Source organism: Lepidochelys kempii, chromosome 14 (assembly GCF_965140285.1).
Source record: "Lepidochelys kempii isolate rLepKem1 chromosome 14, rLepKem1.hap1, whole genome shotgun sequence".
NCBI classification, from domain to species: domain Eukaryota; kingdom Metazoa; phylum Chordata; order Testudines; family Cheloniidae; genus Lepidochelys; species Lepidochelys kempii.
This window is the reverse complement of record NC_136393.1, coordinates 26,387,778-26,413,251: the sequence shown is the minus strand read 5'-3', so window position 1 is coordinate 26,413,251 and position 25,474 is coordinate 26,387,778. Positions and strand designations below refer to the sequence as shown.

Sequence of the window (25,474 nt, the reverse complement as noted above, 5' to 3'; positions counted from 1 at the left end):
CACAGTGGTGGATTTCTTCAACAAACATTTCAAGACCACACGTGGGTAACTGGGAGCACTCACCTGGACTACCACACTGCACAGGTTACCTGTACCCCACGAGAGGCCAGGCTGCATATAAATTTACTGGAACCGAGGACAGTCCGCCTTGCATGCAAGGCCTTCCTTCCCTTTATATGCTCGCTCTATGTCAGACAATGTCACCATGGTGGTGAATATACACAAATGAGGAGTGAGATTTCTTGTCTGACTGCTTCCAGGCATCAGAGTTCAGATACTAGTGTATCAGAAATTACATCACAATACAGGCCACATACCTCCCAGGTTTCACAAACTCGCTGGCAGACAAACTACGCAGAAGTTTCTCTTCAGACTATGAATGGGAGATCTATGACACAGTCCTAACCAAGATATTTATGCAGTGGAGTACTCCATTATGTGACCTCTTTGTCCCAGATGAATAGAAAACTTCACCTGTATTGTTCCTGTATTGTTCACCTGTATTGCTTTCCTGGATGGATGGCCTCAGATAAGCCTTTCCTTCTGTCCCACTACTACTGCAAGTCATAGGAAAGTTGTGACAGAGCCACCATCATCCTTCTTACACCCTACTGACTCAGACAGTTCTGGTTCACTGAACTTCTAATGATGTCTGTATACCAACCTATCAGGATCCACCCCTTTCTTGATCTCCCAGGAAATGGGAAAAATCAAGTACCCCAGCCTGGGCTCATGTCACCTAATGGCCTGGTGTTTGGGTGGGCATCGGAAATATGCTCATGCTCCGACCCATTCAGGAAATCCTTAACCAAAGTAGAAAGGATTCTACTAGATTCTGCTACCTAGCTAAATGGAGGTGCTTTTCTGTCTGGGCACGACTCCACCAAAATTCACTAGATACCACAAGCATTCCAGTTTTCCTAGACTATCTCCTCTCCTTAAAGACTGCGGGTCTAGCCCTTTGTTTGCTGCAGGTACACCTAGCAGCGATTAGTACCTTTCTCCCTCTCACAGAAGGACATTCTGTCTTTACTCACCCAGTAACTGTACAGTTTATGAAGGTTTTGATCAGGACTTTCCTGCCAATCATTAAACCTATTCCTCAATAGGACTGTAACCATGTCCTGTCGACACTCGCAGGTCTACCCTTTGAACCTATGGCAACTTGTGCCATGACCCACCTAGCCATGAAGGTGACAGTCTTGGTGCCATCACTTTGGGCAGGGTCAGTGAGCTAAGAGACATTATGGCAAGCTCTACCTATATCGTGTTTCACAAAGAGATGATTTTCCTTAGGCTACACCCTAAATTTCTATTAAGATTTTCTGAGTCCCACATCAATCAGACAATACACTTACCTGTATTTTTCCAGAAACCCTATGCTTCTTCTGAAGACAATAGACTTCACTCCCTGAACGTCAGGCCTGCCCTGGTGTTCTGTCTGCAAAGAACTAAACCCATTAGAAGATCTCCAAGAATCTTTATTGCCATAGTAGAAAGATTGTGTGGGCAAGCCATATCCTCCCAGAGGATTTCTAAGCAGGTTTCAGGATGCATCTTAGGATGCTACAAAATAGCAAAATTCCCCTCTGGTGGCTCTTACAGCTTACTCCACATGCGCACAAGCTGCCTCCATGGCATCACTATCAGATGTTCTGCTGCAGGACATTTGCAGGGCAGCAACTTGGAGTTCTGTCCTCCATGTTCACGACACACTATGCTGTATTCCAAGCAGCAACTGCAGACATACCCATAGGGATGGCAGTACTACAAGCATCTCTACTGCCACCTTCCTCACACCCTCCTCCAGTCTGAATATTGTTTGCCTGCCACATGCATGTGGAATACACATAGAGACCATCACTTGAAGAAGAAATCGAGGTTACTTACTGTAACTGGAGGTTCTTCGAGATATATGGTCCCTATCTGTATTCCACTACCCACCCTCCATCCCTTCTGCTTCAGATCTAGTTGGATTGCAGTAAGAACAGGAATTGGAGAGGTGTCGACCCACATTGCCTTTTATGCCCTTGGTCAGAAGCACAATGGCATCTACTGTGCACATGTGGGTCAACAGACACGGCTTTGACGTATTTCTGTACTAAGGCTCATGGCGAGTATGCGTACCCACATGTGGAATACAGATAGGGAGAAGAACCTCCAGTTACAGTAAATAACCTCCATTCCTCCAGGCTTTGTAGTTAAAGGCAGGACAGGTAAAGGTAGCTTGTCTTGTGACACATTTCTCCAGATAGGAGATGGGAGATATTTATCTCTCTGGTGAATCGTGTACTGTGTGTCTCATTATAACACCGCTTGGTGGTCAAACAGCCTCCGTGTGGCTCCTCTGAGCTCCTCAGCTTGCCATCTGGTCTGATGCCCCTTCCTGTGGTTGCTCAGCCCATCATCTCACTCACTCACTCTGTGGCCTCTCATGGTCCTGGAGCTGCAGTGCTTTCCTCTTCATGGTTTAGCCCTCCAGCCAAGTCACATTAAAGTTCTCCCCCCTTCTGGGGTATTATCAAAGTCTGCTTCCAGTAGTCTCTAGCGTGCCACTCCCACAATGGCTTGTAGGGGAACCCGTGCCTGCCTTCTACATTGGGTTCCAATCCAGACCCCTTCAACTCAGCATCTCTGGGCTTTACTCTCTAAGGCCTTATTGCTCCTTCCCTGGACTCCTTCCTACACTATTATTACAGATTCCTGCTCTTCCCCCTTATGTCAGGGAATGTGACTGCAGGCTTCCTCACTGCAGTCCCCTGTCTACAGCCAGTTTCCTCTCTTTATAAAACCCACCCAGCTCTTCTCCCAGCTGGACTTCCTCAGCAGTTTCCTCCAGGTGCAGCCTATAGGTTAACTGGCATGATTTACTCCTTCAGGCCTCCTATGGGGTGGGCATCCCATCATACTCATAATAGAAGTCTGTTAGCATACTGAGTCAAATGCTAATGAAGAGCTTGCAGAGATTTCAGAAGAAAATTAACAGGAAGAGGTAACCAGGGGTGAAAGTTGGAACCCTGTTTTCGGTGAAGATCAAAAGGTCTGATCTGGTATATCTAGGTTTCAGGGGAACCCTAAGATATCCTTCAGTCTATGAGCTTGATCTTAGGAGTATTTCAGCCAATGTGGCTGAAAACACCAGGAAAAGGCCTTGGGGTAAGCTGCCCAATGGGAGTTGGAAAATGTCTTGTGGCTAACGTTTTTTAGGCTCTAAGAAGCGTGTTATGATTTTGTTTTGCATGTAACCATTTGTTACCAATATTCTTTCTTACTGTCATTTGAATCTCTATTCTTTGATAATAAACTTTTATTCTTGTTTTCACTCTAAATATTTCTAAGTGGTGTGGATGTTTAGTGGAGTGGTGATCCTGACATAAATTAATATTCTGGAGTGTACTTCTCTTTTGAGAGTAGTGAATCTGAGAGCTCTGTGAGCGGTCAGAGGAACAGGGCCTGGGCCCTCCAGAAAGACGCCCAGTGGACTTGGGGTTAGTGTGCCCCTGTAGCTAATGTGTACAGAGAGAGCGTGGGCTGGGGAGGCAATGCTTGTGTTGCCAGGGGCTGTGGAGTTAGGGAGTTGATCCACAGCCCGTATAGACAAGAATTCCTCACAATAAGGGCAGGTGGTTGCAAGGTGCCTTAACTCTGGGTCCTCCTGGGAAGTGTCACAGTAGTTCGTCCTGATCTGTAGTCTGATTTGGTTGTCTGCAGCAAACCCCACTAATACCCCATCTTGTGCTTTAGCAGATAGAACACTGATCCCTAAATATTCAACAACTTGTGTTGCTGAATTGTCAATAACTCTGTTGTAGCTAATGGTCCTACGATATAGAGTGTCACTCTTATCTCTTTTAGCCACTTTGTCCTTGTTATATAAGTTCTAACAAGTGATTTGGACGTTCCAGTCACATTTGATTGATCAAAGATGTAGTAAATTTTTGGAGTCTCTAAATTGATATCAGATGTCTCTTTTAAAAGATATACACTCTAGTTGAACCACAAGTTATTGAGCAGATGTAGGAATTATGAAATTATGTGGTCTCAGTTGTGAAGCAGGTCAAGACGACTAAAAGCTGGTTTTAAAATCCATGAATCTTCAACTTGGTCAGATTTTTCTTATACACTGAGAATTTGCAATGCCTCCTGTTTATTAGTGAGGCCTAGCATTGGTTTACTCAAATGAGTTACTACCTTATGTCCTTTAACAGCTTGATTTATTACATTCATGACTGATTCTGGGTTACATGGCTTAATGTGTGCATTGTGTTCGCACTAGGGCTGTCAAGTGATTAAAAAAATTAATTGTGATTAATCGCGCAAGTAAACAATAATAGAATACCATTTATTTAAACAGTTTTGGATGTTTTCTACATTTAAAAATATATTGATTGCAATTACAACACAGAATACAAAGTGTACAGTGCTCACTTTATATTTATTTTTGATTACAAGTATTTGCACTGTAGAAAAACAAAAGAAATAGTATTTTTCTTAACACATTTTTTTAACGAGCATCATCAGCATGGAACCATGTCCTCTGGAATGGTGGCCGAAGCATGAAGGGGCATATGAATGTTCAGCATATCTGACATGTAAATACCTTGCAACGCAGGCTACAAAACTGCCATGCGAACACCTGTTCTCACTTTCAGGTGACATTGTAAACAAGAAGCAGGCAGCTTTATCTCCTGCACATTGTAACCAAACTTGTTTGTCTGAGCGATGGGCTGAAGTAAGATTGAATGGACTTGTAGGCTCTAAAGTTTTACATTGTTTTATTTTTGAATGCAGTAATTTTTTGTACATAATTCTACTTTTGTAAGATCAACTTTATTGATAAAGAGATTGCACTACCGTGCTTGTATTAGGTGAATTGAAAAATACTATTTCTTTTGTTTGTTACAGTGCAAATATTTGTAATAAAAATAAAGTGAGCATTGTACACTTTGTATTCTGTGTTGTAATTGAAATCAATATATTTGAAAATGTAGAAAACATCCAAAATATTTAATAAATTTAAATAGTTGTTCTATTGTTTAACAGTGCAATTAATTGATATTAATTTTTTAAATTACGATAATTCTTTTGAGTTAATCGCATGAATTAACTGTGATTAATTGACAGCCCTAGTTTGCACTCTTAACACACTCCCCTTTTGTAGCTACTGCAGGCCCTTCTGAGCACTGATCATTCTCGTGGCTATTCTGTGACCCCTCTCCAGTTTATCACCATGCTCCTTGAATAGTGTACACCACAACTGGACACTTTATTCCAGCAGTGGTCACACTGGTGCTAAATATAGACGCAAAATAACCTCCCTCCTCCAGTTTTCCCTGTTTATGTATCCAAGGGTTGCATTAGCTCTTTTGACCACATCACCACACTGTGAGATCATGTTCAGCTAATTATCCACAATGACCTCCAAATCATAGAGTCACTGCTTCCTGGGATAGAATTCCCTACAATCTTTCTTCCTAGTTGTATACATTTACATTTGGTCATATTAAAATGTACATTGTTTGCTTGTGCCCAGTTTACCAAATGATGCAGATGGGTCTGTAACAATGATCTGTCTCTATTATTCACCATTTCCCCCAATTTTTCTGTCATCAGCAAATTTTGTCTGTGATTATTTTGTTTTCTTCCAGATCATCGATAAAAATGTTATAGCATAGGGTGAAGAACTATCCGTGCAGGACCCCACTGGAAACACACCTGCTAGATAGGCTATAAGTAAAGCCAGCAGCAATATTGCTTAGAGCTGCTTGCTAGAGAGCTGTAACAGGATGAGTCCGGATACATACTTGGGTGGGAGACCTCCAAGAAAACCCTTATGCACCGAGAATATGATTTTGGTGATGACAGTCTTTCCTTGAGCTAGTTCTGAGCAATATCTCCACATGGAGTTGGAGCAGAGCTGAGGGAAGTCTTGGGGATGAAATTTAAAACCAAAGCCTTTACTATTTGTAATCACTAAGGATCCCTCATGTTTTTGCAAGAATTGGAATGGTAACTCTGATGTCCTGGTAAAATTCCTGCTTGAATAATTACGTTTTACACCCCCCTGCATTTCCATTGTGTTTTCAGATGCTTATAGTATCTTCTTGCTTCCAGTACTAAACTGTTGTATATTCTGTATACGAGCAGGGTTGTGGTTCCAGCTTCCAGGTGGAGTGGACAGCAACAGTTCCCTCCCTCTCTCTCCTCTGCCTGCCCCCCTTCCCCCCCCAAAAAAAACCCAAACAATCAAGCAACCAAAAATCAAGCAACCAAACCTGGATAGTTGCTGGGAAACAGTCGAGGCCAAGAAGCTGTGACAGGCAGAGCTCTGGAAAACCTAGAGAGCAAGATTCAGAGTGAAATTGGAGTCAGAGTTGGGGGCTAGAATGACTGAGACACGAGAGGTTTCAGAGTAGGAGCCGTGTTAGTCTGTATCTGCAAAAAGAATCAAGGTGGGCCATTTCCAGCAGTTGACAAGAACGCGTGAGGAACAGTAGGGACAAAGCCCGTTGCCAACTGTGTCCACATATCTATTCAGGGGACACCATCATCAGGCCTAATCACATCAGCCACACTATCAGAGGCTCCTTCACCTGTATATCTACCAATGTGATCTATTTCATCATGTGCCAGTAATGCCCCTCTGTCATGTACATTGGCCAAACCAGACAGTCTCTATGTAAAAGAATAAATGGACACAAATCAGACGTCAGGAATTATAACATTCAAAAACCAGACGGAGAACACTTCAATCTCTCTGGTCACTCGATTACAGACCTAAAAGTTGCAATTCTTCAACAAAAAAACTTCAAAAAACAGACTCCAACGAGAGACTGCTGAATTGGAATTAATTTGCAAACTGGAAACCATTACATTAGGCTTGAATAAATACTGGGAGTGGATGTGTCATTACACAAAGTAAAACTATTTCCCCATGTTTATTTTCCCTCCTTATTGTTCCTCACATGTTCTTGTCAACTGCTGGAAATGGCCCACCTTGATTATCACTACAAAAGGTTTTTTTTCTCTCCTGCTGGTAATAGCTCGCCTTACCTGATAACTCTTGTTACAGTGTGTATGGTAACACCCATTGTTTCATGTTCTCTGTATATATAAAATCTCCCCACTGTATTTTCCACTGCATGCATCTGATGAAGTAGCTCACGAAAGGTTATGCTCAAATAAATTTTTTAGTCTCTAAGGTGCCCAGATCAGAGCCTCAGACAGGGGCACAGGGGTGGGAGCGGAGCCCTGGGTGTGGGGCCATCAGCTGGGGATAGAAGTGGAGCTGGGTAGCGCTCCATCACTGTCCCGCATGGGGGCTGGCATGCCCCATTTAGGGGACCTCTGTTTTAGAGTGTGTGCTGGCTGTCTGACACTCTCCTCCTGCACCTGAACTGTAAAAAGTAGAACTTTTGGATGGATCTAGGGGGAGTTGACATAATTCTGGTATGAATCCAGATTTTACCAGAGGAAGGATCAAGGTAAAGATGAGTTCTAGAACTGTACAGCGCTGGAGAGTTGAACTCCAAACAAGGAACTCAAAGGGAATGCTAACATTTAGATTTTGAATCAAACTTCTGGCTTTTGGATGGAAGCTACCTTAGTTAAGGCGACAGAAAACTGGAGTTGGATGTAGGACAGAGGTGGTAGTTTTCCAGGAGACTGTCTAGTGGGGTTCTGCAGGGATTGTTTCTAGACTCAATGTGACTACCAACCCTTGCTGATGGCCACTCTGAAAATTTTTTCAAGCTTGAGCTTCGCTGCCTGGGCTGGAGTCCAGCGGCTGAAGCCTGAAGTCCGCTGAGCGCACACACTGGCCCCATGTGTCTGCAGAGGTGTTGCTTGGAGCCCCCAGGAGGCTGCGTGGTGTAGGGTGTTTGATCCCCTGCTGGCAGTGCCAGCAAACACCAAGGCAGCCATGAGCAACAGCTGGATGCTGCAGGAGGGGCCGCTGCTTTACCCTCCCCACGCCATTTCTGCCCAGGAGGCTGTTGTGGCCGCAGAAAAATCCCCTGGTGGCCGCATTTTAGAATCGCTAATCTAAACTTAGGGCTGTCCAATATTTTTATCAATGATAAAATGAAGCGGATTGGTAAATAATAATGAATACAAGGCCGTCATATAGCACGAGAGGGATCATTCATTAATTCCAAGGCCAGAAGAGATCACTGTGATCATCCAGTCTGACCTTATGCATAACACAGGCAATAGAATTTTATAAGCTGTGCTTTGATAGAGCCAAATGAATGGTTATACATCTAGGGACAAATAATATAGGCCATACTTACAGAATGGGGCACTATGTCATGGAAAGCAGGACCCTGGATAGGATTTCAAGATCACAGAAGACAAATAACTCCATGTGAGCTGCCCGTGTTATGCTGTGGCAAAAAGTGCTTGAATGTATAAACAGGGGAACAGTAAGTTAGAGTAGAGAGGTGATTTTACATCTGTATCCTGTATTGTGAGGCGGATTCTGGAATACTGTGTGTATTTCTAGTGTTCACATTTTTAGGAGGATGTTGAAAAATTGGAGAGAATACAGAAAAGGGCCACAAAATAATTGAGGGGTGGAGAAAATGCCTTACAGTGATAAATTTAAAAAGCTCTATCTGTTTATCTTATCAAAATTATCAAGAGGTAACTTGATCACTGTGCAGAAGTATCTTCACAGGAAGAAAATACTGGATATTAAAGGCCTCTTTAATCTATCAGAAACAGGCATAACAAGAACAAGTAAAGTAGCTGGAAGTTAAAGCCAGACAAATTTGAATTAGAAATAAATCACACATTTTTATGTTAAGGATGATTAGCTGTTGGAACAACTCAAGGGAAGCGATGGATTCTCCATCTCTTGATGTCCTCAAATCTAGACAGGATGACTTTGAGAAAGTTCTGCTTTAGACAAACAAGTTACTGAGTTCAACAGAGGGGTAAGTAGGTGAAATTCTATGGCCTATGTTATTCTGACGGTCAAATCATGGCTTGAAAAATCTGTGAAATCAGTAATTTGTGAGGGAAACATGACCATAATGTATGGTATTGTGCAGATCAAAGGCTTGCCACTGCTAATATACCTACCTTGTTTGCCATTAGGAGCCACTACTGTCAGCACATCTACTTCAGCGGTAACTGCTGCTGATGTACCCACCCTGCTTTCAGCCACTAACTCATGATTTTATTTCCTTTGTAGAAGATGCCTCAAATTCACTTTTTCTCCTTTGTAGACCAGTATTTTGTGCTGAGCAGGCTTTATGGATGCTGGCTGTGTCTTCTACTATGCTCATGCATATAAACTCAAAGCCAGGTCTCCACTCTCAGAAGGCAGCAAATTACAACAAACACTATGTGTGTCTCTCACTGTGGGCAAAAGGATTGGATGGTGAAAGAGCTGTTCAGGTCACTGTCTCAACAAACTTGGACAGATCCAGAAAAATATCCCATAGGTGGAAAGTTCTGCACTCTCTTTTATGGATTTTATAACAGTTGTGTTCACAGCAGTTCCCTCATTGCAATGCAATGCAAGCTGCTGAGTAACATAGTAAAAACACTAGCAGAATGAATAAAAACTCTTTTTAAAAAGTAGTATTAACTTTAATATAAGAAAAATGGGGTGGAGTTTTCACAAGTTTAAAGGGGGAACTGGTGTTACAGGTTTTAGCTGGAATAGCCAGTAATACTAAAAAAGAGATGTTCTTCTCTCGCTTATGTGAAATGGGTGTGTGATGGGTTCAGTCACAGAGACCCCCTTGGGACTGTCACCTGACGTGCTGGAATTACTTCTGAGCCTGTTTTCCCTGCCAGCTTGGGACTCCAGAACCCTGTCTTGTTGAGCCAGACATGCTACTCCGCTGCAACACAGACCCAGGGTCTGAACCATGTCCCTAAAGCTGCAGACTTTAACCAAAACTGCTCAGCAGGTTTCCTATCTCCAGCACCCAGACACCCAGCTCCCAATTGGATCCAAGCCCCAAATAAATCCATTTTACTCTGTATAAAGCTTATACAGGGTAAACTCATAAATTGTCTGCCGTCTATAACACTGATAGAGATGCACTACTGTTTGCTCCCCCAGGAAGTGATTGTATTAAGTATAAAAAGTAGGATTTAAGTGGTTTCAAGTAATAACAGACAACAAAGTAAGTTACCAAGCAAAATAAAACAAAACACGCAAGTCTAAGCCTAATACATTTAAGAAACTGAATACAGGTAATTCTCACCCTCAGAGATGTTCCAATAAGCTTCTTTCACAAACTAGACTCCTTCTTTGTCTCTCTCTGCGTTCCCACCCATCCTAAATAGAAAAGCACCAGGTTTAAGATTGATTCCAGTACCAGGTGACATGGTCACGTGTCCTATGAGACCCCAAGCCTCCATTCTTCCTGGGCTGACTCACAGGAACACAGGAAGGCTTACAAGTAAAGAGAGCCATGTATAACCAATTGTTCTAGTTAATGGGAGCCATCAAGATCCTAAATCACCGTTAATGGCCCACAATTTGCATAATTACAATAGGACCTCAGAGTAGTACTTCATATTTATAGTTTTAGATACAAGAATGATACATTCATACAAATAGGATGAACACACTCAGTAGATTACAAGCTTTGTAATGATACCTTACAAGAGACCTTTTGCATAAAGCATATTCCAGTTAGATTATTCTCACATTTATAAACACATTTCCATAAAATGTATGGAATGCAACGTCACAGGGTGCAAAGGCAAAAAATGGCCCTATGTATCCATCCATCTACACTGGCCCTATTGCCTATCATGCCACACTGGCAGGATATTTTTTCTCTTATTTAGATGATGTGATCACAGCTGTATGTCACTTTGAGATGATGTGCAATGATGATGCTACCAGCCAGGCCCAGTTGGCCATTCTGAATGTGGATTTTGAAGAAGTGGGCCAAGATTTTCAGTAGTGACTGTCCCACAGTCCAGAATGGCTCATAACTGAGAGTGGCTATCTCAGGGCAGAAAACAAGGGCAGATACCCCAAACTGGTGGTGTGTGCTATAATTAGATTTTACCAAGCCAGTAACAAATGTGAACTCTTGGAACACTATACCTGTCTTACCATGGAGTCACAGACAGTCTCCTCAGACTATTCTATCTTGCTACCCAAACAAACTGAAGGTTGTGATAAACAATTATTTAAACCAAAAATCACACCATATCAGGTTGCTCCCAGTCCCAGATGACCAGTCACTTACCCTAGATCATTTGGTACTCCAGATCTTACACCAAAGACAATGCTGGCAGCCAGTTCTATGGTAAACTAAAGATTTATTAGCTGAGAAAAAAGAATGAGAGTTATTGAGAGGATAAAGCAAGTAAAATATATGTACTGCTGAGTCACAGTCTATAATTACAAATACTAGCAGAGATGTAGTAATCTGCCAGTTTCCTAAAAGTCTCTCAGGGCTACCCACAATAACTCTGGGGATCTCCGTCGTCTTGTTCAAAAGTTATTCTGCCCTGTTGGATCTCCGTCGTCTTGTTCAAAAGTTATTCTGCCCTCTTAGAATTCAAATAGTCCAGAGATGAAGGATCTTTCTTTGAATCCATATTTATAGTCTCGTCACACAGAAGCAAACTGATAGCGTCTCTAAGCATGTGTGCTTTTCCTTTGATGATGATGATCAGTGAGGAATGCAATTAGCTTTTTGACCTCTGACCATCACACATAATGGCTGCTTGCTTTGAAATTAGCATTTTCTGTTAAAGTTCTTAAGTCCTTCATTAGCATTTCACAAGATTTCTGTGATGGGTTATTTAGTTACATGGATACACACAGTGTAAATGTTTGCTATTATAAAAGGAACAGATAAGTGAAAACAATACAAGTAACATTCCACTAGTTTTCATGAAGTTTAAATATCTGAATACACACTCATACATTTAACACTTTGATCTATACTAACACACAAGTAAAGTGTCCTGGGGTTCTGACCTAATATGGCACCTGATTTGCCAGTGTCACAGTGACTAATGACTTTGGCGGCCTTGCTTTTTTGGGTGCCCCAAAAGGGGCCTTATTTTCAGCGGATGAGTGCTTAGCACTGTCTTCAAAATATCAGCCTCATTTTAAGGTTTTGGGCACTCAGAATCACTGGTCACTTTTCATAATGTTGGTACTGGCATGTAAATAACACTCATTTAAGTTCAGAGGTTTGTGCTGTTTCCTGTGTTAAACCAAAAGCCAGGTATTTTTGTGATAAGTATTGTCTGGCCTTAAACTCTCTCATACCTAATTAAATCTTATATGTGTGTGGGTGCTGGTATTAGCACATACTTCTCACCCCATTAGCACCTTCCGCCAACCAGAGGAGCTGAATCAGTGGCACCAGAGAATAAAGATGATGACAGACAGACTTACAGACAAAGGAGATATGGGAGGAGGCAAGTTCAGAGTGAAGGACTATATCAGAATTGCAACCTTTGGAGGCCTGCGTCATGAAGGGAAGAGAAGCCAATAATTAGGGTGGAGCAGTAGTGACTTCATAGTTAAAATAAAAATTCTGCCGTAACCATATCACTGTAAACTGTTTTTTTCTGATAATTATTACAAGACCATACATGTACCTAGTGCTTCCCTTTTGCTGTCATTGACATATCTAAGTAGAAGTGAAGGTGGCACCAGGAAAATTGAAAGTTGTAAATTTAAACAAATGGAGTTATTAACTAACATTCTTAACATAATGCTTATCAGAAACCCTCTCTTTTAAGTTCAAAGGAAGATATGATGAAAGGAAATGATACTTAGGCAGAAAGGGAAGGTAAGAGGTGAACGTAATCCTGGATCATACAAGGCTTAAACAGTCCAGTCAAAAGTAAACATGTAACATATCTTAAGAAAAAGGATGGTCTTTAAGGAATGTCTGAAAAGTGGCCATAAACAAAACATATACATTAAAATTGTCAAAGTATTTGAATTTTCCATATTGGCTTGTTGCAAGTCAGGTTCATGCATACAGAATAATACCACTTAACACTTTTGAATGAGGTGTCTCACTCTTTTTGGAGCCCTTTAGCAACAAATCTGTAATATTTTGGTATTTTGCAGCTCTGATCTTTTGCCTCCTCCATGTACTGATTACTACACTAACAATAGCAAATTCTGTGTTTTATACAGTTTCAAAAGTGACACTTTTCACCACAGAAACTAATATGACCCCATGATTCAGGCAAATGGGTCGGTGGGTTTCCCAACAATAGTTATTATGACAGAAGGTTTCAGGTACTCTGGTCCATGACACCGGTTTCAGCATTCCTCTGACTCAGAGTTAATTGAAGATGATGTACCAACCAAACCAGTTTCCCAACATGTTGTAAACATGGTTGTTCTTGCAAAGGTAAGGGATCAGAAAATCACAATTAGGAGAATAGAAAAATAAGGAGGGTTATGTGAAAATGATCTTCAGCAAAGCTTGAAGCTCTGATCCAGCTCAGTCTCTGTGTTGAAGAACAGCATATGTGACACAGAAACAAAGCTGTTCCTGTAGACTCTATATTTTTGATGTGCAGAACTGTTTTTTTGAAGAAAAGGGTAAAAAAAAAATCTTTCCTCAAAAATAATATGCAAAATCAAATTAACTTTTATCCTATATTTACACACTGCATAGCTCAGTGTCTTAATGTAACAGTGATGTCTCCAAAATATCGCAAAAGTCACAACTAATTTACATCCACATACAGTCTTATCCACAGCTGCATAAGTATGCCTGCTCTTTTAGGTTTCTACAAAAAAATTAAAGTGGAATTAAAGTTGACAACATCAATCTGACATGTTTAGGAGCGACTGTATAACGTGAAGAGGAGGGTACATGCCTTTTTGAGTGTGGGTTGCAATTCATTTCTTGAAACACCTTAAGGGACAAGACTTTCCTCTTCCTTCTTGCAAGAAAGTGACAGAGAAGAGGACTTACATATGAAAATGGCATCAATCTAAGGTGGAAATCTGCTGGTTTACAAAATCTATCTCTGATCTACATACTTACACCAATTTTGTGAAATTTTCGTTTGATTTTTAAAAAGCCTTTAAAAAGTGAGGTAAAATCTAGGTTCTGTCAAAGTGAATGGCAAATCTCCAATTGACTTTGATGGGGTCAGGATTTAACTTTTGGAAATGTAATCCAGGTGAAAAACTTGGTAGGTTAGGAGATAAGGTTGGTTGACCAATAAAGACATAACTGAATTTTTAAATTTCCTGTATTTGTTTGGAAAAAAATTAAAATACGAGCAATGAAAAATCAAGTTATTGTGAATGACGAACATAAGACATGCGGTACTGGTTTTTTACTCTCTGTATATAAAGAAACAAACAGCAAATTATTCAACAAGACACAAAAATTAATAAAAAATTGTATTAATGAGGCAGCCTTGCCACTGGCAAATTATATACCAATGCAAATGTTACAAATATATTTTGTAGCAAATTGCAAAGAAAATATTTTAATTATGATTACTATTACAATATATATTTTATGCTTCTTATCCTGTCACTGTATGAGTCAAATTACACAAAATCCCAACTCATACAACAGTATATATTTGACATAGTGTTCCTACATTGTTTTAAAAATTTTTACATATTGTTACTCATGGATTAAACAGTACATCAGCAGGGGCCTGGTTCTGCGATATCAAGAGGGGTTTTTTCATTGACTTCAAGCCCCAAAGTACAAACTGTAAATTGGAGTTAAAGCTGCCTCTTGTTAATTAATTTGTATGTCTTACAGAATAATTGCTATCCATTTCTTTATATACATAGTGTAGAAGAATGTTTAAGGTTGTTATGTGCTTGTAATACAACTGTTAATTTTTCATTTAATATCTTTTGGTTTTCAGTGATATCTTCATTGTTCAAGCAATCTTATCTTCCAGCCAATGAAGATTTTTGTCTGGACTAATAATAAATACAGACTAAGAAAATGTAAAGTTCTGGACAGATATTTATAGACATTGGAACTGATCCTCACAACACTTTCCTCGCCTATCACTTGGGGGATGTGGGAGTTAAGGTTGAAGGTAGAAAATAACATACAATAATAGAAGGCTGAGAACTGAACCGGACTGCGGCGGGTAGCGCCAGGCGGATCCACTGCCAGAGACAGAGAGGGTTGTTGTTAATATTCCTCTTGGTTTTACTTTGTTTCAGACTCTGACTTACTCAGATGAGAAGTGCATGCTAGAATTTTGAGTGAAAGCTTCTATCTATGACCTTTATACTTACCCCATGTAACAAACCCTGCTGATTTTGAACCGTGGAATTGATACCCCATATGTACAAGACTCTTATCCCAAGTAGGAAACCTAGTGATCTCCACATCTGAAATCCTCCCTCACAATTGACTTACGCATTGGTTGGTCTCTAGTATCAGCCTTCTCTTTTTGCTTGCACTTGGCACCAGAAGGACTCTTAAGAAGACCACCTGCATTGTCTTCAGTTGTCTTAATAAATCTTTATCTGCTGTATCCTGTAACCCCCTGTTTGTATTGTTGGTTTCCATGTGACCTATAGTAAGTGGAAATCCCTAGCATTGCTCAGGATATCCTTTGCTTTTCTTGTCAAATCCTTTGTCCTGGCACCTGGGAGGCAGCAGTAAGCCATTCTGTTCTCGTTCTGAGTCGTTCTAATCAAATTCACAGACAATCCAAAGCTAATGGGCAAAGCTAGTACTATGAAAAATAATTAAAGTTCTGTAGGCTCTTGGAAAGTTACTAAAATAGAACACACAGAATCAAGTTTAATTGGGATAAATGCAAGAAGAATCTGACACACAGAATCATAGAATCCTGGAACTGGAAGGGACCTTGAGAGACCATCTAGTCCAATCCCCTGCACTCATGGCAGGACTAAGTATTATCTAGACCATCCCTGACAGGTGTTTGTCTAATATGCTCTTAAAAATCTCCAATGATGGAGACTCCACAATTTTCCTAGGTAATTTATTCCAGTGCTTAACCACTCTGACAGTTAAGTTTTTCCTAATGTCCAACCTAAACCTCCCTTGCTGCAATTTAAGCCAATTGCTTCTTCTCCTATCCTCAGAGATTAAGAACAACAATTTTTCTTCCTCCTCCTTGTAACAACCTTTTCATACCTGAAAACTGTTATCGTGTCCCCTCTCAGTCGTCTCTTTTCCAGACTAAACAAATCCAATTTTTTCAATCTTCCCTCATAGATCATGTTTTCTAGACCTTTACTCATTTTTGTTGCTCTTCTCCGGACTCTCTCCAGTTTCTCTACATCCTTTCTGAAATGTGGCGCCCACAACTGGACACAATACTCCAATTGAGGCCTAATCAGAGCAGAGTAGAGCAGAAGAATTACTTCTTGTGTCTTGCTTACAACACTCCTGCTAATACATCCCAGAATGATATTTGCATTTTTTGCAACAGCATTACACTGTTGACTCATATTTAGCTTGTGGTCCGCTATGATCCCCAGATCCCTTTCTGCAGTACTCCTTCCTAGGCAGTCATTTCCCATTTTGTACGTGTGCAACTGATTGTTCCTTCCTAAATGGAGTACTTTGTATTTGTCCTTATTGAATTTCATCCTATTTACTTCAGATCATTTCTCCAGTTTGTCCAGATCATTTTGAATTTTAATCCTATCCTCCAAAGCACTTGCAACCCCTCCCAGCTTGGTATTGTCCGCAAACTTTACAAGTGTACTATGTATGCCATTATCTAAATCATTGATGAAGGTATTGAACAGAACCGGACCCAGAACTGATCCCTGCGGGACCCCACTCCTTATGCCCTTCCAGCATGACTGTGAATCACTGATAACTAGTCTCTGGGAATGGTTTTCCAACCAGTTTTGCACCCACCTTATAGTAGCTCCACCTAAGTTGTATTTTCCTAGTTTGTTTATGAGAAGGTCATGCGAGACAGTATCAAAAGCTTTACTAAAGTAAAGATATACCACGTCTGCTGCTTCCCCCTGTCAAAGAAAGCTCTCAGGTTGGTTTGACATGATTTATTTTTGACAAATCCATGCGGACTGTTACTTATCACCTTATGTAAAATGGGAGGAAGTTTAGGTATCAAGATTCCAGGTTTCCAGTAAACACTTAAAGGATAATGTAAGAAAGAACTGCAGAGAAGAGGATACTGAGTGTGGTCGGAGTAAATACATTCATTTATGTCATCTATAATATGATAATGCCTTTACAAGGAGAAGTATTCTGTTTAGATGTATTGTTTATGCAGTTAGAAATGGAAAGATCCTATCATATAGTCCATTGCCTTTAAAGGGAAGTTGTAGGACTAGGGAAGGGATTGTTCTTCCTGTATAGCACTAAGGACATCTGGGATAATGCATGAAGTTTAGAGTTCCATGACATATAAAAATTGTTAAAGATAAAATTGATAGAAAATTGGACCTAGTTTAAGAGCTGAATTTATGCATCATTTACAGGAATTTATGCATCATGACTAAGGGGTGACATAATCACTGTCAGTAAATACCTGCCAAAAATTAACACAAAGTGGATCGGGCGGGACCTAATGTGCATAAATGAGCAGGGGGGGAAGTTTTAAAATGTATGATGATGTTTTTAGTAATACGTACATTGACTTTTAAACATCTCAGGTCCCCGGAGCTGCTACTGAGAATGGGGGCTACATTCTCTGTTATGTTTTAAAAGGGAGAACTTGTAGCTGTTTAGCCATAAAAAGTTTTATAACCATGAGGTCAGTTTGACAATGGAGTGACATCAAGTATGTCTATTTGGCAGGTTAAACTGCAGATAACACTGATGGAGATTCTGTGGAGACCTCAGTTCCCTCCTATAGTTATAGAGGGGGATAAGCCTGTGGCAATTGCCAGACTTGATCCCGTCCTCGAGAATGGCCAGTACCTGAAATCCCACAGTAGGCAGCTATGGTGTAGTCTGCCATCATGAAATGCTCATCCTAATCCCCAGTAGAGTTGATTTAAACCTTGAAGCAGGAGGGTTTATATCCCTTCCAAAATTTGTTAGCATTAACTATTATAACAACGAAATCCTTGTTATCTGTGTAAATGTTCAATCCTTCTTTGAATATTGCTAAATTCTAGGCCTTAATGACATGCTGTGGCAATGAGTTCCAATCTTATTATGCAGTATGTGTAAAAATATTTCCTTTGATCAGTTTTGACTTTCCCACCTTTCAAATTTCATTGAATGTCCCTTGTCCTTGCATTATGACACAGGGCAAACAGAAGTTCTCTATTTCAGTCTATAGACTGTCTTTAGCCCATCTATTATTTTATCTATTTTTATAATGTTCCTGCTTATTTCTCTTCTTTCTAAAGCAAGCAATCTCAGTCTTTCCAGTCTCTCTTCATATGTGAATTTTTCCAAGCACTTAATTTTTCTTGCCACTCTTCTGTGAACCTGCTCGAATTCTGCAATATCCTTTTTGGGATGAAATGACCCATATTGCACACACTATTTCAAATGAGGGGGAACCCTTATGGGATGGAGAACACTGCATTCTGGGAAGTTGACCCCATGCTCCCAGTCACCCCTGCATGACTTGTTTTTGTCCCGTCAGCATTTGCAAAAACTTCCCAAAACAGCCTGCTCTGGATGGTGGCTATTTGCACAGTATGATACTCACCCCTGGTGCACTGTTCTTGGTGAGGACGCGCACCAACGACACAAGGAGCAAAGTAGGCACACGCACAAAAGCTATGTAATACCTCCTGTGGCTCTATGCCGACATAAGTTAGGTCAGCAAAATTGTGTAGTGTTGGCATGGCCATAGTCAGAGAGAGTCCTTGGTCAGAGCTTAGGGCGTATCTACATTTAAAATGCTACAGCGGCACAGCTGCTTTGCTGCAGGTTTGCCGCTGTAGTACTTCAGTGTAGACACTACTTATGCTGATGGGAGGGCTTCTCCCATCAGTGTAGGTCAGTGGTTCTCAGCAAGGGGCCCGTGTACCCCTGGGGGTACGCAGATGTCTTCCAGGGGGTACATCAGCTCATCTAGCTATTTGCCTAATTTTACAACACGCCACGTAAAAAGTACTAGTGAAGTCAGTACAAACGAAAATTTCATACAGACAATGACATGTTTATACTGCTCTATATACTATACACTGAAATGTAAGTACAATATTTATATTCCAGTGGATTTATTTTATAATTATATGGTAAAAATTAGAAAGGAAGCAATTTTTCAGTAATAGTGTGCTGTGACACTTTTGTATTTTTATGTCTGATTTTGTAAGCAAGTAGTTTTTAAGTGAGGTGAAACTTGAGGGTACGCAAGAGAAATCAGACTCCTGAAAGGGGTGCAGTAGTCTGGAAAGGCTGAGAGTCACTGATGTAGGTAATCCACCTCCACCTCCCCAAGAGGCGGTAACTAGGTCTACACCAAGAATTAGATTGGTACAGCTATGTTTCTCAGGGGTGTGAACAAGCCAATGTAAGTTCTTAGGGTATACCAGGGTTAGAGTCTCAGGCCTTGTCTCTACACTCAAGTTTTGCAGTTTAATTATGCTGGCATAGTTAAACCCCGCTATTGCAGATGCAATTATATGAGTATTAAAGTACTTATATTGGAAGAGCTTATTCTGGTTTGAAACATAAATGCATTATGAGTGTAGATGCACTGCTGTGGATTAGTTTGCATTGAGTTAGGCTCTGTCAATTGAAGTTGATAATACAGACATACCTCATAATGCAGGATATTAGGTGGTGCCCTCTGAACTATGGTAAAGGAACTCTAGAAGTTGCATCAAGAAAGTTAGCGCCGTCCAAGCAATGCAGAAAATTACCACCTGCCTAGGACAGCTTCAATACAATACAGAGAGAGGTGGACCCAAATTTAGAGGCCTCATGCCTCCAGGAGAGGCACCTTGTATTCACTGCCTGACCTCTGTGAGGGACAACTACCTGAAGCTTCTGGAGCCACCCTTTCTCTCATGATGCTTCTTGCTCCCTTTTCAAAGCACACAGATGAGATTGCACTATGTCTTTGTTTTTTGTGACAGCAGAAGGTTTATTTGTTAAATGTTAACGTGTGAAAAAAGTATAAGGTAAAAGCCTAGGTGTGCTGTTTTGCCCTCTTTAGAAAGAAGCAATCCCCTCCCAAAGAAGATGTCAGTTTAAAAGTCTACATTGGGTTTTGTGTTTAAATCAGCATTCCTGACTTTCCTTATTAAGTCACTTATATCAAACCTCATATTATTTTGTCCCTAAGTCACCCTGTGTATTCACTGAGGACGGCTGCCTTATAAGAGGCTCCTCATCCCTTAATGAAAAATCATAAAGCTTCTAGAAATTTTTAAATGTTTATGCAATTAATGCCTTACACATTCTTTCTCAAGTACTGTATATAATAAAGTACACTCCAGCCAAGCCCCTTGAGAGAATTACAGACTGGGGTTTATGTGAGCTCAGTGTAAATTATTCTCTGCCTTAATTTACAGACGTCCACTTGGACACTTTTTCAGCAGAATCAAGTAAGTGTGAAAATGACTGTCTTTTATTAAGAGCAAAGATTTGGAAATGCGGTGTTATTAAATTACTGGAATCCAGTGCTGAGGAACCATTTATTCATTTTGCTACCTTGAATATGGACAAATTAAGAATATGAATGAAAGACTCTCTGAGAGCAAAAAGAAACATTTTAGACAGTTGTTTGGAATAGAGAGGTGTTTTAAAATAGTGGGCATTAGAAAGGGGGATATACCTGCAGGTCCTATTTAGTAATTTTTTTATCATCAAATGTGGCAAGATTTCTGAAGGCTCACACAAACAGACATATCTTTATCTTCTTGGGGAATGAGATCCATTCTAGGTTCTGCTTGGTCTGACTTCTTCATTGCACTCAGGATTGCATAAAAAGAAATCTTTTACTATTAGGTTCCCCACAGCACTGCTCCCTAGGCCACATTGTGCATTGAGGTAGCACTATTAGGGGAGTTGAGGCCAGAGCAGAGAAGGAGCTTTTCAAGCATAGAGACACTGGGCACCCCCATCTCCCTGTCATCTCCCCTGTCACAGGCTACTTAATACAGCCTCCTTCCCTAACAGCCCTACTCCTGCCCAGGCCTACACACATGCCTATGTTCCCCTCCCTTCCCTGTCTGCACAGCCCCATTCTTTCTCCCTGCCCCACTTTCCACTGCTCGGAAGATGCAAAACTATTGTAAATCCAGTTTAACTGACTGATATACTCTATGAATCTGCCCAGTGAATTTGTCCCTAAAAGTTAAAATAGAAAATTGATTTCAGATTGATACTACAACTCTTCAGAATATTAGCACTTGCACATGGTAGCATTCCCTTTGAGTTACTTGTTTGGAGTTCATACATGACATCTTTAGTAATTTGAAAAAAAAGCCAGACATTTCCAGACAAACCCTTCATTAAAATGGGGTTAAGGTTAGAAGTATACATAAGTAATCTAAGGGTAAAAACATTATGGAGATGTGGTAACTATCCCAAAACAAAGCCTTACAGAGCCAGAAATGTCAGAGTTAAGGTTGCACTTAAAAGAAATCCAAGCATAAGTGAGCTGTAGCTCACGAAAGCTTATGCTCAAATAAATTGGTTAGTCTCTAAGGTGCCAAAAGTACTCCTTTTCTTTTTGCGAATACAGACTAACACGGCTGCTACTCTGAAACCAAGCATGTTAAGGTGTGGGAATGCACAGTTAAGATACCCGAAATCCTTATCTCTGTCCTGTAGTCACACCAGGAGGGAAGGAATTTTTTTTTTAAACCAACCTAATATGTCTTTAAAAATCTGGCTAATCTAATCTGAAACCTCAAACACTAAAATGCATGATTGTAATTGCATGGGTGTTGAATGGGGTCAATGGAGGAAAGAGTTAAGGTTGTTTGGGTGTCCTAAGTGCACATTTCGAAATCTAACATGTTGAATTTCTTTTAACTTTAACCTTTAATTTTAATGTCCTGGCTCTGTAATACTTGTGTTTGGAATAATTACACCATCCCTGTAATGTTTTATGCTCTTAAATTACTGATGTGGTACTATGTAGTGTAGTTGTAGTCATGTCAGTCCCAGGATAGAGAGACAAGGTGGCTGAGATAATATCTTTTATTGGACTATCTTCTGTTGGTGGGAGCGACAAGCATTCCAGACACAGCTCTTCTGCATGTCTGGGAAAGGTCCTCCTAGCATCACAGCTAAATGCAATGTGGAACAGATCGTAGTTAGCACATATTGTAAGAGACTATTCAAAGTAGAGTGGCCGTTAACACCTCTGCAGTCATAGGACAAAGACAGGTTTCAGAGTAACAGCTGTGTTAGTCTGTATTCGCAAAAAGAAAAGGAGTACTTGTGGCACCTTAGAGACTAACCAGTTTATTTGAGCATAAGCTTTCGTGAGCTACAGCTCACTTCACTGGATGCACGAAAGCTTATGCTCAAATAAATTGGTTAGTCTCTAAGGTGCCACAAGTACTCCTTTTCTTTTTAGGACAAAGAGAGGGGTTAGTGGGTTCCAGATCGTTGTAATAAATCACAAATCCAGTGTCTCTGTTCAGTCCATGATTGTTAGTGTCTAGCTGAATGATGAATTCAAGCTTCCAGGCTCATCTTTTGCACATGTTGTGCCGGTTTACTTTGAGAATGAGGACTGATAGATCAGTGATTGCTTTGTGAAAAGTGTTTGCCCACAGGTGATAGGGTGTTTTTGTCTTTTATCATTTTCCTGTGTGAGTTCATTTGAGAGCATTGTGATTTTCTGGTTTTACCCACGTAGTTGTTATTGGGGCATCTAGTGCACTGCATAAGGTACACCTCATGTGCTAGGCAGGCATAGGATCCATGGATCTTGAAAGGTGTTTTGTGGGTGATGTTGATCATTTGAGCAGTGGAGATACGTCTGCAGGTTTTGCATCTATTCTGGCAGGGTCTAGTGTCGCTTTGAGTTGGTGTGTACTGCTTTATGGGGAGTTTGCTTCTGATGATGAGCTTGGAGAGGTTGGCGGGGAGGGGTTGTTTGAAGGTCAGAAATGGGAGTTCAGAAAATATTTCTTTCAGGACGGGGTCCCCATCAAGTATGGGTTGTTGTTGTTTGATGATACCCCGTATGGTTTCCTGTGTGGGGTAGCAGGTGACAACTAGGGGTGTGTGGTCAGAGGGGATATTATTTCTGTATTGAAGCAGGCCCTCTTACAATATTTGGGTGGCCCATTCCATGATGAGATCTACTTCTCTGGTGGAGTGTCCTTGTTTGGTGAAGGCAGTTTTAAGTGTGTTAAGGTGTAGATCTTGGACTTTCTCCTCATAGCATATTCTGTGGTATCTGAGAGCCTGGCTGTAGACATAACAGATTTCTTAGTGTGTTTGGAGTGGTTACTGGATCTGTGAAGGTAGGTGTGGTGAGCCGTGGGTTTCTTGTATATGGTTGTCTGTAGGGTTCCATTGCTGAAGCTGAATGTGGTGTCCAGGAAGCTGATGCTAGTGTGGGAGTGTTCCACAGAGAGTTTAATGGATGGGGTGGTGATTGTTTTAAACTGTGGTGGAAATCCATGAGGGAGTTTAAGCTGTTGGTCCAGAGGATGAAAATATTATCAGTGTATCTCAGGTATATCATTGGTTTTGTGGTGCATTTGTCTTGAAATTCTTCTTCAAGGTGGCCCATGAAGAGGTTGGCATATTGGGGAGCAGTCCTAGTATCCCTGGCTGCTCCCATGGTTTGGATAAAGTGTTGTTGAATGGAAAGTTGCTGTTGGTGAAGCTGAAATGGATGAATTTGGCAATGTGTGTTGGTGTGGATATCTGAGTGTTCTCCATTGTCTTGTAAATATTTGAGGCAGGCAGGTATGCTGTCATTCTGAGAGTTGTTGTTGTATAGGGAAGTGACATCCCTGATGATGAGGACAGTGTTCTGAGGGAGCAAGTTAATACTGTGGAGTTTGTGGAGGAAGTCAATTATGACGTGGAGGAAGCTGGCCCTTTGTGATGTGGTACTGTCAGCCTTAACTCCATTTTAGCATTGTTTTTTGTCTGGAAGTTGCTGGAGAGTACATATCAGCATGTATAAGGAAGAACTATAGTTGTACTACTTTTATAGATTCTTTCATTCACAGATCTCAAGTGCTTTACAAATGTTACTGGACATCTCAACACTCCTGTGAAATGAGAGTTTTGTGATGTGCATTTTACAGATGCAGAAAAACGCAGGTGCAGAGCGGCCAAGTGATGGGGAAAAGTGAAGGTGCAGAGAGGCAAAGTGATGTACCCAAAGTCATATAGTGAGTTGGGGAGAGTTAGGGAGTGAAATCTGATTCCATTCCTCTTTTCTTGCCACTAGCATTGTGTGGTCATGCTAATGTGAAATACATTTCCCTTTTCTTATATTTTACGTTTTTGGGATTTTTTTTTTTTTTTTGTTCTGGTTAATTCCAGATGCTTGCAGAACAGGATATTTTATTGCCCACAACAATTTTACTTTCTGTTTATTTCTCCCAGGTAAACGCAAAGCATTGAAGTTGAATTTTGCAAATCCACCTTTCAAATCCACAGCAAGATTTACTCTCAATACGTCTGGAGTTCCTTTCCAAAATCCTCACATGTGAGTATAAAATCAAGGCTCCACTGATGAAACAATTCTGAAATTATTCTTCTGACATGTAATGTTAATTTAAAGGTAGTTTCATTGCTTCAGTTATATTATAGACTGTTCAAAGAAATGCTAGTTTGAATCAGTGTAAAAGGGTTTGTTTTAATGATTTTTAATAAATTTGAAAAAGGATAAGCTAGGACTCTTCCTGTCTTAAATTGGGGCTACTGCCTTTCAGGGTTGGACAGAGAGCTGTCACTTAAATTATAGCTGATACACACGCAGATTGTGCCTATACCTAATTTCCAGTTCTGTTCACTGTCATTTTCCTGTCTCTCTATTTAGTGCTTATTGCTTTTCATTAAAGACAAGTTCTTGTTCCTATGTTTACTTGTGAAAGACATATAAATGTGATACACCATGTAGCGCTAAAATGAAAAGTAGTAGACTGAAGAATGTAATTTTACCAAAATCCATATCTTGGGGAATTACTTAGTGACTAGATCTCACTGAATTTCCAAGCAAGATAGTCAGGGATAGCTTTATGTAAAAGTTGAATGTAAGTGGAGAACAGAACTGCTTCTGACATTAGACATGATAAAATGTCACAGAAAATATTAGCTTTGTATCCTCAGATCCACCAATCTGGATTGATGGGTGACCCACCCACAACCTGTAAGTGTGGCAGAGCTCAGCTAGTGTGCAAAGATGTCCCTAATTTTTCCTCTTCAGGTTTCTTTACCAGATATCAAGAGTTTTGCCAAAGGCGAGTCTCAGAGATTGTCCCTGAAGTTTCCCCAGCTGTCTGTGGTGCTCCTGGACTCTTTGGTGGTGTTTTTGTTTTTAATATGCTTCTGCTTTGCATGTTGCTGCACCCTCCCTTTAGCTCAGTGCCTTCTACTTCTCCAGAATATATTCC

General features: G+C 40.6%; 1 protein-coding gene across 15 annotated transcripts in view; it reads left to right on the top strand.

Annotated features, from left to right (window-relative positions):
- The window catches only part of MAP2K4 (mitogen-activated protein kinase kinase 4), a 169,692-nt gene that overhangs the window by 57,901 nt on the left and 86,317 nt on the right, over positions 1-25,474 (top strand). For 8 of the 15 annotated variants that reach the window (XR_012154740.2, XM_073310261.2, XM_073310266.2 and 5 more), the window contains 2 exons: positions 20,447-20,479; positions 24,465-24,567. Coding sequence is in view for 14 of the 15 variants with exons in the window: in XM_073310261.2 (XP_073166362.1) it covers positions 20,447-20,479; positions 24,465-24,567 (136 nt within the window). In the remaining variant the exon portion in view is untranslated. Of the gene's footprint in view, positions 1-20,446; positions 20,480-22,487; positions 24,248-24,464; positions 24,568-25,474 lie in introns of those variants that run through there. The other 7 variants (XM_073310273.2, XM_073310265.2, XM_073310275.2 and 4 more) reach the window with 2 other exon arrangements.